The following is a 15,638-nucleotide window of genomic DNA, read 5'->3' on the forward strand; positions in this document are numbered from 1 at the left end:
GAATATTTCCTTTGTTGTAGTCTATAATTGTAAGAGATGGAACTGGAGCAGGAGTCACACATATGTAATTTAGTTATCATTGCTTTGGGTTACTTTAATAATTTATGACAATTCAGACAAACACTACTCTTAAACATTGTTTCCTTTTAAAAATAAAGTTTTTTCTCCTCTTATTCTGCCTTTCTATTTTTTTAAACTTATTGCCAACATTTTGCCTTATATTAATTAGTCCTTAAGACATTAAATTCAAATAATTAATGCACAAATCTTCAGTGCCTCCCGAGACTAATAAGTAAAGGAAATCAAAGTGTATTGAGCACTAAAAAAAAATTTGGTTACCTGAAAACAAATATGTCTGTTAGCTGCAGATGTGAATTCATAGGCAAAATTAGCAGTTTTAATTCTGGTACTTAGTAAGATAACAACCAGAGAAAGATCTAATGTTCTGCATTGTTGCTCCTTAACCCTGTAAACTTCTAATGTTTTTATAAAGTTACTCAGAATGAACAGTTAAGAGTACTGTGGAATGGCTGTGCAACTGAATGAAGTAGACCTGCCTTTCATTTACATGTTATTATAATTTCATTGGGCTATTCTACAGTTATTATAGTATCTATATAATATATAATATATAATATTATATATTATATAGATACAATATTATAACATAGTATTGTATCTATACTGCTTAAGGCTTAATCTTCTCTGATCTTATCACCTAAGTAAAACAGGCTTAGGACTATTATATTAAAGGACTCAGACTGCAAACAACCATTAATATCAATTTCCTCAAAACTATTTGCTGTATTTCCAAAATTCAGAGTCAAGGCAAAGTCATCATGGACTCTTAACCCAAAAGTTTACCTTGAAAGTAATGCTCAGCAAACATTTAGGCATATGACTTGAGGTACCTAATAGGAGAATAGGTACACTGAATTTATCCATTGCAAACTAAGTACATTAACACAATGCTAAACTAGATATATTCAAGTATCAGGAATTTTAGATATGACTTCTGGGAGGCATATAAGAATATATCACACAATATAATATGAGGTATATGACTTACGTTTCAGAGAATTTTTTTCCTATGTTCTCTAATGCAGAAGACATTTTGAAACATATATGCAAGCTTTTAGCCTGTACAGTTTATACTTCTAGCAAGTTAGCAAGTGTTAGAAGACCAAAATGTGTGCAAATGCTTCTCCTTTTCTTTAGAAATATTTCTTTGACAATTTTTAGACAAAAGTTCTTTATCGTTTGGGAAAGAACTGCCATGGAAATGATGCAGACATATTTCAGCTGTATTTTCTGAAAGGTACGAAAGCAGCTTTGGCATTGCCCCTCCTTTCCACCCTCCTTTATGCTTTTGGTCACAGAACCTGCTACAGGTAAATTACCAAATCTACTGCCCAAGGAGGCAGACGGTAAGGGCTCTATTAAATAACAGGTATACAATAATACCGTCAAAATAAAGGACACACAGAAGGATACAGAGAAGGCAGAATTACTGAACACCTTCTTTGCTTCAATCTTCACTGCAAAGACCAGCCCTCAGGAATCTCTGACCTTAGAGACAAAGGAGGAAGTCTGGAGAAAGGAGACCTTTTCCTCGGTCAATGAGGATCAGGTCAGAGATCTCTCAGGCAAACTTGACACTCACAAATCCATGGGCCCAGACAGGAATGCATCCACAAGTGCTGAGGGAGCTCACAGATGTTATTGCTAGGCCGCTCTCCATCACCTTTGAAAGTTTGTGAATAACAGAAGAGGTGCCTGAGTACTAGAAGAAAACCCCTGTCACCCTAGTCTTCAAAAAGGGCAAGAAGGAGGACCCAGGAAACTACAAACCAGTCAGCCTCACCTCCATCCCTGGAAAGGTGATGGAGTCACTCATCCTGGTGGTCATCTCCAAGCATGTGAAGGATAAAAAAGAATAGCCAGCATGGGTTCACCAAGGGGGCATCATGCTTGACAAAACTGATAGCCTTCTATGATGGAATGACTAGCTGGGTGTATGGGGGGAGAGCAGTGGATATTGTCTACCTTGGTTTCAGTAAGGCTTTTGACATATAATATCCTCATAGGCAAGCTTGGGAACTGTGGGATGGATGAATGGACAGTGAGCTGGATTGATAATTGTCTGGATGGCAGAGCTCAGAAGGTTGTGATCAGTGGTACTGAGTTTACTTGGAGGCCTGTAGCTAGCAGTGTCCTGCAGGTGTCTGTACTTGGTCTAGTCCTGTTCAACTTACTCATCGCTGACCTGGACAATGGAACAGATTGCACCCTCAGCAAGTCTGTGGATGACACAAGGCTGGAAAGAGTGGCTGATACGCGAGAGGATGGTGCTGCCATTCAGAGAGACCTCAACAACTGGAGTTCTGGGCCATGAGGAACCTCAGGAACTTCATGAAGTTCAACAAAAGCAAATGGAGAGTCCTGCACCTAGGGAGGAATAACCCCATGAACCAGTACAGGTTGGGAGCTGACCTACTGGAAAGCAGCCCTGCAGAGAAGGACCTGGGAGTCCTGGTGGACAGCAGGTTAACCATCAGCCAGCGTTGTGACCTTGTGGCCAAGAGGACCAGTGGTATCCATGAGTGATTAGGAAGAGTATTGCCAGCAGGTTGAGGGAAGTGATCCTGCACCTCTACTCAGCCTGGTGAGGTCTCACCTGGAGTATTGTGTCCAGTTCTGGGCTCCCCAGTATAAGAGGGACATGGAGCTACTGGAGCAAGTCTGGCAGAGGGCTACAAAGATGATTATGGCTCTGGAGCATGTGTCATATGAGGAGAGGCTGAGGGAGCTGGGCCTGTTTAGCTTGGAGAAGACTGAGAGGGAAGCTTATCAATGTATTCAAATATCTGTAGTGCGGTTGTCAAGATAATGAGGCTGGACTCTTTTCAGTGGTGCCCAGTGACAGGAAAAGAGGCGACAGGCACAAACTGAAACAGAGGAAGATCCATCTGAATATGAGGAGACATTTCTTTACTGTAAGGGTGACAAAACACTGGAAAAGGTTGCCCAGAGAGGTTGTGGAGTCTCCGTTCTTTGGAGATATTCAAAACCTGCCTGGATGCAATCCTGTGCAACATGCACTAGGTGACCCTACTTGGCAGGGGGGTTGGACCAGATGATCTCCAGAGGTCCCTTCCAACCTCAACCTTTCTGTGTGATTCTGTGAAACTAAGCATCTCATTAAGAAGCTGTTAGAGCAGAGCAGCTGCAAATGAAAAGCAGCTGATGCCTTACCTGTGTCAGAAATAGCAACTTCTGTGAAACAAGATGTCACTCTCAACTAGTAAAATATGCTCTAATTTCTGAAAGTAGAATATGAATTATCAGTGAAGCCTGATGAAGAGAGAAGAAAGTTTCTCCTGTTAGACTTCTTACCGAAAGCCATAGGCTTTCAGGAAGATTTATTGTGATCTATTATAGAAAGACTGAAAAATATCTAGTGTGTGGTCTGACCTCAAAAGAGAGCCACAGAGTTGGAAAAAATGTCACACACACAAAGGTAAAAATTGATTACCCTCCTTTCTGTAAAAAATAGATTAAATTACCCCCTTCCCAACCAACCAAAATAATTGTGACTCAAGAATAACTTTGTCAGAAGACAGAGAGAGAGAGAGAGAAAGAGAGAGAGAGAGAGAGAGAGAGAGAGAGAGAGAGAGAGAGAGAAACATACAAGGACTTGCTGTCAAGTCTGAATTTCATTCATCCTGCCAGCTGAGGTGATGCTTACCAGAAATGCCATTTTAACAGAAAGGTGATAAGAGTAAGTGTAAGCTACACGATGATATAGGTGTCAAACTAAGACTTTGGCAAAGATAAGAATACTGCATAAAATTCTAGTGAGAATTTGAGTTCTTAACTGAAGGAAATGTGTGATCAAATTCTTTAAAAATTCTACATAGATTTGGGTACAAAAAAAAAATGAATGAATCTCAAAAAGATGAGTAACATAAAAATGCAAGGGTGAAACTTAACAACTTAACCATTTGGAAAACTTTAAGATGATAAATATGAAAACATAAGGAACATAAACGCTTTTTTTTTTTTTTTTTTCTTCATCTTGTAATAACACACTTCTAATAGTGGTTTTCATTCTGTTTTAGACCAACATTTTCTACAATAGCTGAAAGTATTTTTCTGCTTGGAGCCTGAATGTGAAGAACAGAAATAGAGGGAATGCAGGACATCTCTAAAGCATATGCTTCATGATGAAGAAAACTTCTGCTCTTAGGAATCAGACCACTGTAGGAAATGGTCATTTCTGAAAATAATTTCTTTTGATGCAGATTAATGTGATTCTTCTAATGGAGACACAGACCTGCAAGGTGAAGATGCAAGGAAGAGAACCATATGTCAGAAATCAACAAGTAAGTGTTACTACTAAATGTTTGTACTTGGCATTTCATTAAAAGTTGCCCACAACAGACAGGGAAATCATTCTGTACTAATCTTAATTTTCAAGAAGTTGTAAAATTGGTCTTAGCAGTCATTAAACAACAAATGGATGTTGACAATAAAGTAAGGAAGCACATAGTGTCTTCTGAGAATATAGGACCATCTCTCTTTCCAAAAAATTTGACACAGAACACTATGTAAATAACACTACAGAAATAATTCAGGTGAAAAAATAGATACACTTCCACAACACAATCCTCCTTTGAAGATGTGTGATACAAGGCAATTTTAAAGGCAACTCATATATTTCATTACATCAATTATTTTCTTTGCTGGTATGAGGAGCAATGAGTAATATTGAATTTTATCTTGTACTTCTTTTCATCTTAGACAGAAGGAGGCAATGACCAAATCCAAAAAGATGTGACAAAAAACCTTCAAAGAAACAGCGGTGATTTTTAGAGACAAAACTCATCCTTCATCACTTGCAACCGAGGCACTTGTTTCTCCGTTTTTATAGGAGAAACAGACTATTCTTGATCAGAATGAAAGTTTGTCTGTTTGTCTTTCCCATTACAAATAAATCTAAGAAGCTGCCTTGAGGTCTTCTGTATTTAGAATAATTGGAATATTTAGAAAGAAGATAAATTTGACAGAGAAAATAGGTGACTGATGAACATATTATTGGTATCATAACCTTTTTTTTTGCAGAGTGAACACGCTCAAGTCAAAAAAACTTAGACACACAAGAGTTCTTAAGAATTGGACAACAATAAAATGATAAAGACAAGGAAAGTATGTATTATTCTTACAGAAAGAACAGATCAGAAGGAGACTCCTTAGAAGTCTCCTGTAAGAGTGTGAGGTTAAACTAAGTAGAAGTTGAAGACTGGTAGAAGATTGACACTATTTAACAACTATGCTGAAGCTCTGATCATTAAGAATGACACCTGCTATCCAGGATGGTGAGAAGGCACAAAATGGTGGCTAAAGTTTTTGACTCAACCTAGGCTATGCAGGCCCATCAAAAATTTGGCAAAAACTGCTGTTTAAAAATGTGCTTGAATCCATAGTTCTATACAGTAAATTGCAGAAAATAATCAGTAATGTTCTGTGTTTATCTATAATACCAGTTTTACTGAAAGAATGATTTATTCTCAAACCAAACCAAACCAAAAAACTCCCCAAACAACCCTACTGTATGGCAACATTCCAGTCTCTTCCCTTCTTACCAAACCAAATAACCACTAATTCTTATCAGCCCTAAGAAATAAGATCTGAAGACAGAAATTATACTTCAAGACTTTATACTTTGCTATAATTTCCTGAAGATACTTGTACAGTGAAATAGAAATGTAAAACATGACCAAAACAGAGTGCTACTATTCTACACTTTCTGAATAGGTGTTATTGAATCTTCGGATAGCTAAATGATGTGCATTTCTTCATTACAATAAAAATGTTCATTACAATGAACAGTAGAAAATTACAGAATTTTGCAGTTGGCATCACATATCCATATTGATTAAATAGCAACATATACAGTTTATGGGGACATGCTTTATTTTTCAACTAAATTTAAAGTATAAGGGCATTTATTTTTAGAGTACTAGCCAATCTTCCACTACTATTTGTTAAAATTGAAACTATTTAGATCAACTGCTCAAAATTCATTTTAAGATGTTACCTCAATGAATAAGTCTCTTACTATGTATTTATTAATGTATATTACCAGACTAAATTAGCTGATTCTCTTACCTCCTACATACAGCGGAGAGTCAAAATTTAGAGTGGACTGCTTGGACAAATTGGTAATTATCTTGGGGCTTCCTCCATCAACAGACAAAGACAGAATCTGATCCATGGCTAGCAGCTCCACAATGTGGAAATTTCCATCATTAATAGTTTCCACACTGCAAAATAAATAATATACATTTAATTCTGGTTAGAACCATTCTGATTTTCTTTCACTTTAATTGTTAATACAACTTCAGAACAAAACTTCTCCAGGAGTACAGTTTCTGGAAAACTAGATTGTACTAGGACACACAGGCATGCGTAAGAGCCAATACAATGTTATACTCCTTCAATATCACTCTATTAGTAATATGTATTGTAGTTATTAATAGCCACTTTTCATTGTCATTCCTGTCCTCATCAAATCATGAACTGTGAAAATACAGATGATATTCTAAACATGAGTTGAAATACATTTACTAGGCAGAAAGCCAAACACAAAAACAGTTTGTATTTCCTATACAACAATGTGATTTTTCAATATATGTGTGTATGTATCCTACATGTTGCAAAGTAGTGAGTATATTATATTATATATATATACTTGCATATTCTGCAAGTATGAAGTCTTGAGTTGACTCCAGCGATATATAAACCTATAGTTTAATGGAATATGGAACAACATCTAACTTTAGGCCTGCCAGAGAAAATCACAGCATTGGTCTGGGCAGCTCTACCGATGCTAGCAATAAGATAATTTGTAGTGTTTATTAGGCCTGGTTATTTCTGAGTTCAGTTTCTGGCTTGTACTGTTAATGTTGTGGTGTTTTTGTTGTTGCTGTTGTTTTGCCTATGTATACCATTTCCTTCTGCTTACTAACAAGATACGAACCCACTATCAGGAGAATGCCTGAAATGTTTCATACAGAGAAGGCTTTCTTCAAGTGTGGTACTTATGCTGTGCAAGGACAAGCCTACACATTAATGTTACTAAGTACAAGAAATGGCTGTCTGTACTTATCAGTGTCAATAGTATATAGCAAATATTTAAGTGCCGGGTAGCTACTCTGCACTTGAGCACAGTTTAGGTACATCAAAGAAGTAAGTCTCTGAATTGAGTAATTCCAGGTCTGAATACATCATAATACTTGTTTTATTTCTAGCCCATTTTTAACTGAAGAGTTAAGAGCTGAATGTATGACTGTATGGAAGTTATGACAATGAGCTGTAGCCCAGAGATCAGACATAGCCATTCCCATGGCAGCATCAGATAGAATGCCATCAGATAGGTTAGCTTAAGCCTTTGAAATGTAAATTAAATGAACCAATTGCATGATGTTAGGCTGAGATGGACAATCATATAGACAGTGAGCTCTTCTTATTACAAAATCAGTATAGAGGAAAAGGATTATCTTGCTAAATCTCTGGGCAAAAATCATACAAATTACCTTATAACCTCTTTAATGAAGTTTTAATTAACCTAACTGCTTTTGCCCTGCAACAGATCAGATGCACTCTGATCTGAGTCGTATACAGCTGTGATACATTAAGCTGCTTCTTAGCTATTTATTACTAACTTCATCTATGTAGACAAGCCCAGACCCATATAGATATAAGATCTGCATAGCAGCATGCATGTTTTAGGTAAGCTGAGCTCTACATGAAAGGACAAACGCACAATGAAGACACAGGCAGAATAAGCAGTTTTTGAGAATGGGCAGGAGGGCGGACCGCCTGAGAGTTTCAATGTGGGGAAGAAAAAGGTGGAGTTTATCATTCCTAAAGAGTATGGTCTATTCAAATCATTAGAGGTTGCTTGCTGTGGTCGAGCAATAAGAAAAGTGCCGGGATAAATTTAACACGTTTTAATGAATCCAGTTAAAAAATAAAAAATTGTTACAAGAATTAAAATTGGATATGACTTTTTGGCTCAAGTAAACAAGAAGCCCAGATATAATGTTCTTATTCCAAGGCAACTTATGTTAGTTTACAACTTAGCAACCTTTCACACTACAGTATTTAAAAGGATGATAGCAACACAGAACATGTGTTTTTATAGAAAGAGGTCACTATTCCAGGGAAGTATAAAACATAATGTGTAAAGAGCATGTGTTTATTAAAAGCTTCTAGTTTTTAACTGTTTCACTGGTAAAATTTACTGCAGAAAGAGGAGCTCTCCTAGCTAAGAGTGGTTTAAATTAAAGGGGAAATAAACACAAAGTGTATCTGTGCAATATTTCCTGCCAATGCACTTACATTACTTCTAGCCCATTTCCCATTGGAGAATTAAGAGCTGAATGCATAGATCCTAATGAAAAGCTGAAAAAAAAACTGATTTAAAGCTTCTGGAACTCTGTAGAAGAATAATGATTTGTGAAGAAATATTCCCATATTTCCAATAAATATATGATGAAAACTGCTTTACAAAATGAATAGGTTTACATATATATATATATATATATATATATATATATATAAAAAACAAACAAAAACATTTATAATTTAAAAATGGATGTCCAGACCAAACAAAACCCAAGTGGATCAACTTTTCCAAATTAACCATATCCAATGAATTAATGTTCACTATTGATCTAGGCACTGCCATCATCTTATCTTTTTACTCATATTTACTTACGAGTGCTTTGGGAATGATGGCTCTTTCTGCAGTCAACTCCCATTGGTAAAGCAGTTCTCATTCACTCTACAAAGCTAGACTTCTGTTACTGCTCATTCTCCATATTTATCATGATTAAATCATCTGTTTGCAACTTTGTTTTATTGCTACTACAAGCACATCTGCAGGCTTTACAGCTGCCGCTTGACTCCTTCTCAATGCACCATTTCTTGACTGCCATTTATTTAATAAAACTTTATTTTAACTTGGTTTAATCTCTCTATTCTTTGTTGTTGTTTGTTTTTGACATCTGTTTCAGGCATCTCATCTTTGCTTAGTGAAGTACAGATTGCCTTATTCTTTTCTGCAATTTTAAATTTCTGTTAAATACTTAGATCCTCTGTAAAGTCAAATCCTATTTTTAATATATGACAATATATACAATTAAAATACATATAGTATTTCCAATGGTTAAACCATCTCATGGAACTGTAAACAACGTTTTAAATCATATATTGCACCAGAAAACAGAAGCAATCTTCAGACCCTTCTTGTAAAATGATATGATTTTATTAATCAACTTATTTACTTATTTATTTTTTTCCTGTAGAACACTACTAAAACCACAGTTCCCTTGCTGTTATTACCTAAGAAAGTTTAGCATTGTTTCCCTGCTACAGAGACTTAAGATTTTGATTTTATATTGCCATTTGGGTGCAATCGTTTCTAAAAGTCATTTACTTTCAATGTTATGTCAGAACAGTGTCAGCTACTAGAGTCTCCAGCAAGTGACTACTCACTAGATATAGTTTTACAATGCAAGATATGGAAATACAGAAAAAATAAGATCTGGGGAAAACTATATTAATACTCCCCAATTACTTCTGAATCTATTTGAAACAGCAGGCAGATCAATGACAAATTAATGCTTGTTATCTTTTTGTTCACTCTTGCAATGTCTGTATGCAAATCCTTGAAAAGAGTGACAAGAAAACCTGGGAAATTCAGTTAGTATTTTTTTCAGAAAATCAGAGAAATTTGACTTTAGAAACAGATGTGGATTCTATCTCTTGATGATTCTGGAAGCAAAAAATATGTATTTTTCAAGGGTAGTGCCTTTTTTAGAATTAAATTTTTAGCTTTCTCCTCCCTTGCCAGGGAAAAGTCCCACTTTTTAAGACTGCCTAACACAGAAGAGAAGACAAACTAAGCTGCCATTTCATTTCTGCTTATGCAGTATAGTTCTGCACTTTACCCTGCACACTAGGAAACTATTTGGCAGTAACATCATAGAAAAAAAAAACAAAAAAGCACTTTCACATGTGAGTTTTACACAAATGTATAAATATTCTGCTGTAAGGCTAACTCTTACTCAGTTTTAATGGATCAAATAATGTATTATCTTTTTGACATACATGCATTATTTTCCAAGCAAAATCATGTCTTTTGGCAATGTTTTAATTATAAAATATCTGACTATACATTAAATAGCATGTAGTAGTTCTTTTAACCATTTATTTAAAATATGTGATTTTGATATAAAAAATTAAGACATTTTTTGTTTCAGTTCCTTTTTTTTTTTTTTTTTTTTTAAATCCGTGTTCACCTGTAAATTGCAGAGGCTGGATAAGATCCTGTGTCATAACTAACCCTCACTCTACCACGGTACAGCTCTACTGCTATGTGATCTTTATCGCCTTTGTAGAGAAGGATCCCACTGTCTTCATCCGTGGCAATCTAATTAAAAGAAAGAAACACTTAGAAAGAACTAAAAATATTAAATCAAAATGCTGTAGTAAGTGAATTTCTGAATTTACTGCTATAGCCTATTACTTTACTGTAAAATTCTTCCTTCATTGACAACATGACAAAATTCTTTCTGTTCCAATCAATAAGCCCATCTACTTCAGTATGATAGAGTTATTCAAGTATTCTTATATATTTTTAGCTCAAACTGTGAAAAGCTGTTAAAGTGAGCCAATACATTTTGGGTATTTTTCCATACTATGAGAGATCATTTACACCATTTTCCAGATCAGAATCTGCAACAGAAATAATCTTACCTGCAAAGTGATATTGGTCTGGGGGCGTATCTTAGCTGAAGGAATTTGTAGATAGGATTCTTTGTTGACAAAATTTATACTGATCAGTTTTTCACATTTTTCACCCTGGTAGCCTGATAAACACTGGCAGATTGGTTCACTCTCTTTTATAATACACTGGGCTCCATTTTGGCATTCATAGTTATCGCAAGGACTGGTGCGAGGTAAAACCATTGGCGGTGAAAACTCACAAAACAAGCCACTAAATACAAATAGAAAAATCAGTATTTCAAAAAAATAAAATGTGACTTTTAGAAAGACATACATGTTTTTATTGTCTTCAGATCTTCCTCACCTGTATCCTTCTGGGCAAATACATGTATACCCATTAACTGCGTCAGTACACTGTGCTCCGTTTTTACATTTGTTGTCCTGGCAGTCATCAAAGTCAATATCGCAATGTTCACCTATGTATCCAGGTGTGCAGTCACATCTGTGAAACAGGAAAGCAAGTTGGATAACACAGTGCCTCTTAATAATAGTGTGTTTATGACAAAGATAAGGACCTACTGAATTGTTTAAAACTTGAGGAAAAAAAATCATTGCTGTGACTTTGTATATAAAAACTATGTAGCTTAATCATGTTGTTATTTGGAGAGTCTACAGTGCATGGAATCCAGGTTTGCCAGTTACACATGCTTACTCATTAACTGACATTATATCAAATAATTTGTGTCTCAAAATCTAGAGAGCCCTCATGAATCATTTTGACAGTTCTTGGAATTTATGAGTAATGCAGAAAGTTAAGGGATGTGGTAAGTGGCTGTGAACACTAAAAATAATCAATTATGTTTAGTTGCTGAAACTGAGAAAAATAATCCAAGGTTTCTATTATACTGATGGATATTTCCTTTGTCAACTGAGCAACTAGGATTGGGCCAATGATCCATTTATTCAGTTTATAGGTTATTCATAGCATTTCCCTCCCCCCCCCCCCCCCCCCCACTAGAAGCTCAACCAGACCGATAGCTGCATGGTTAGTGAACTAACGGTAAGTCTCAAAACACACCCTAACCCTTCCCTGAGACCCAAATCCCCACTGGACTGGAAATTTCACATTATCAAAAAAGTGTATAAATTTTTTTTGCTATTATTATTATTTTACTCATGCAACTCTCAATGTTAATGGCATTCCTGTAGGGAATTCTCATGTTAGATTGAGTGAGTGCTCAGAACTCTGTGAAAAATGAATGGAAAAGATTACTAATTCATACATTCACATGCTCTTCTTTTTATTAAGATGTATGTTAGATTGATTTCATTAGACTCTGTGATTCCCTTCTTGATGTTGTTTCTTCTTGTATCTAAGACTTGCTCTAAAGAGCGAAGAGTCATTTCAAATAGCTGTGTAAGGTTAAATTAAGTACTTCAATAAAATATGTCCCAATTTTTATTCAGCAAATATGAATAAGAAAATGGAATGAAGAATATAAGGCACACTATTAAAAAGCTAAGTGAGATACATGCTTGAAGTTAATGCATGTGTTAGCTTCTGATTTAAAATCTCAGAAGGAGAGATTTTAAAGATGGAAGATTAATGAACTGGGCAGTCAAGTATAACATACCAAACTAGGCTTATTGAAATGACATGAAGATAATAAACATAACATAGACAAATTTAAATCCTATAAGTTTTTTATTTTCCAGTTTAAAACTATCAACTTCATTTCATTTTCATATGAATATTTGATATAATTGAATATTTTTTGCCACATTTTAATAACACATTGTTTCATAAGTAGTAGGAATGATTATCAATCCTAGATAAGCTGATTCTGGGACAAGAACATAATGTGCATAAAACATGTGCGAAAGCTGCAGGTTTCCTAAATTTATTAACCTAAAGCCTATTAAAAACACTTTTAAGTATGTGTACTAATTAATTATAACGATATGGTATAATTACAGATTAGTTTTCTTGGGAATTAACTTTATACCTTTCAGTGTACCTTCCTAATAACCTCTTTCACAATTAATTCTCAGAAAACAGTATAATAAATCCACTTCAGTTAAATGTAATTATTTTCCTACTGGCTAAGCTATTACAAAGGTTTTGTATAGACAGTTACATAGACTAACCACACTATATTTTGTTCCTCTTTAAATTCTGACTGAAATTAGAACTGTTAAGGATCTTTTAATTCCATGAACATATTTAAGATAATAATGTAGATCTACCTGAAAATAAATGGGTCTATACTATCACAATATTTGATTATAATTGAAATCAGTATTTTGACAATAGAACTTATTTCCACTAAAAGAAAAGAAGTTGAACAGGATAAATAAATAGAAATTTAGACTCAGCTAGACCATGACAATATTTTAAACTTACTTGTAACCTTTGGGTGTCAATATACACTTTGAGTCATGTTGGCAAGGATTCAGGTTTTGAGCACAGAAATCTAGTTTCTCCTCACAGAGCTCACCTGAAATGTAATGTATGTTGTCAACTCAGTGAAAACACCACAATGACCTGAAAATAATTGTATTTTAAAAGTAACTGCTATGATTTTTTTTTTTTTGTTAACACTAAAAAAAATACATACCTCCTGATACAATGAATAAATTTCACACAGAAATATTGATTTGTACTGTAAGTAATGTATTCCCTGAAAAAACACCTGTTAATACAACTGTCTGACAATATAATTCCAATTACCCAGCAATGAAAACTTGCTTTCTACTTTTTCCTAATTGACACTCCAATAAATACAATTATCTGTTGTCATAATATGTCATAATATACACGTTCTGTGAAAAAAAAAAAAGAAAAATAATTCCCTGCTGTTAGAAGCTTAACATGGGCTGGATAATCTATACAATATTTTAATATGGTTAAAATAGGATCTCATTGCAACTTTTTGAAAAGTAAACACTTATAGGTACATAAACAGATAACTAATGTCTTGTTCCCTAACTAATCAGAAGACACCATGAATAATGTCCTCACAAATTTTATCACTGGTTTGTAGAAGAAGTATAATTATTCTAGCATCCATAAGAAGAATATTTTAAACCCTATACCTGATGAATTTAGAGACTCGTATTGGGACCTAAAACTATGGAAGGAGCAGAGTTGCTCCTTGTTATTTGCCAAGTGAGTAAAGAAATTGAACTGTGCACCAAAATGCGGAAGAAAAGAGCAGAAGATAGCAGATGTCTTCAGTGCTCAAGTCAAACTTTAATTCAGGAAGAAAAATACTTAGCAATCCTCAGTTTTACCCAGCTAAGTGGGGTGCTGGCCAGCAGCGTAGGTAGATCACAGCATGTTTAAGGCCGCCTGCCCCAACCCTCTGCTCAAGCACAGCCATCCATAGCAGGCTACCGAGCACCATGTTCAGGCAGCTTCTGAAGATCTCCAAGGAGGAGACTCCACAGCCTCTCTGGGCAACTTGTGCCAGTTCTCTGTCACCTGCACACCACAGAATTGCTGCCTGATGTTTAGACAGAAACTCCCATGTTCCAGTTCGTGCCCACTGACTCTTGTCTGGGCAGTGGCCACCAATGAAAAGTGCCTGAATGAGCAATCAATATCTGCTGGAAGACAGTACAGTACTGAGGATGAGGACAGCATCATCATGAGTGCAGTGTAGGAAAGAAGAAAGGCAGACCACTTAGGGACACATCTTGGATAGAATCACAAACAGGTGGATTGGAAAAAGGCAGAAAGGTATAGGATAATAACATCAAAATGGAGTTTTAGAGCAGGAATATGAATTAAGATATCTTCCAAAATACATATGTACGTATAAGTGTATGAACCAGCTCATCAGCTACTACTGTCATTAAGCAATAAGGTTTCTAACATCTTAAAGTGCTCCTTGTCAATTTCTCAGAGTGCTTAGCACAACACAAACTACCCTCTGTCTTACATGGGCTTCTCTGGCATCACAGAAGTACACGTAATAATAAACTGAAAGCAACAGTAGATGGTTAAATGTCTATTTTTCTTGTCTTTTTTTTTTTTTTTTTTTTTTCCTGGGGTTGGGGGGTGGGGAGGGGCAGCTTCAACAGATCCTCCCTAGAAAGCTGTCATTTCCACAGCAAGCATACTTACATACCATTGTTTAAGACTACATACTATCATGACTACTCAAGACCTCACATATTATTTCCAGAACTTACTTCTTAGGATATGTAAAATTTATTTCAAACGATAGAAAAATAAATAAAATTTAGAGTTGAGGAACAGTCCCTATTAGCAGCAATGACAGAGAAAAAGGCAAAACTGAACAAGAGCTAAGATGGTTAAACAAGAGTATAAAAATACATCGTTAATATATATATGTTAAAGTTTTATAAGGCATGGAACCTCACAATAACCTGGAACATGGATAAAAAAAGAAAAACTGCTAGAAAATTGCATCACAGCCCTCCAGCAGGGAAAAAAAAATACAAATAAATAAATAAGATCCAGACTGGTTCCACTGGTTCCATACAAAGGTTTAAAAAACAAGAACAACAACAAAAAACAATATAGCACCTTACCAATTTGCGAGTATTTTCCATACAAAACTAAATAAGCTTTGAATTAACATAAGACAATGGTGTTCAAGCACAGGCTATTTAGCAGACCTTGGGAAAGCTGTCAATGTGATAGTAAATATATTTAGGAAATTGAATGAAGATCAAATACAGGCCACTGAAGATGACTAATACACAGGATTTAAATTCTATCCTCAAAGCCTCTTCAAATTCTCTATGGACTTACTAGTCTTGAAGTGTGAAACTGTTATGGCTAGGTCAGCGCACAAAGAATCCTGAAATAC

At 35.4% G+C, this 15,638-nt stretch overlaps 1 protein-coding gene across 10 annotated transcripts in view; it reads right to left on the reverse strand.

Moving 5' to 3' along the window:
• The window catches only part of SLIT2 (slit guidance ligand 2), a 257,708-nt gene that overhangs the window by 9,526 nt on the left and 232,544 nt on the right, over positions 1 to 15,638 (reverse strand). For all 10 annotated transcript variants that reach the window (XM_072037740.1, XM_072037743.1, XM_072037736.1 and 7 more), the window contains 5 exons: positions 13,202 to 13,295; positions 11,162 to 11,299; positions 10,828 to 11,068; positions 10,371 to 10,501; positions 6,172 to 6,326 (listed from right to left, as the gene is read on the reverse strand). In XM_072037740.1, coding sequence (XP_071893841.1) covers positions 6,172 to 6,326; positions 10,371 to 10,501; positions 10,828 to 11,068; positions 11,162 to 11,299; positions 13,202 to 13,295 — 759 coding nt within the window. The remainder of the gene's footprint in view (positions 1 to 6,171; positions 6,327 to 10,370; positions 10,502 to 10,827; positions 11,069 to 11,161; positions 11,300 to 13,201; positions 13,296 to 15,638) is intronic.

Source organism: Anas platyrhynchos, chromosome 4 (genome assembly GCF_047663525.1).
Source record: "Anas platyrhynchos isolate ZD024472 breed Pekin duck chromosome 4, IASCAAS_PekinDuck_T2T, whole genome shotgun sequence".
NCBI lineage: Eukaryota > Metazoa > Chordata > Aves > Anseriformes > Anatidae > Anas > Anas platyrhynchos.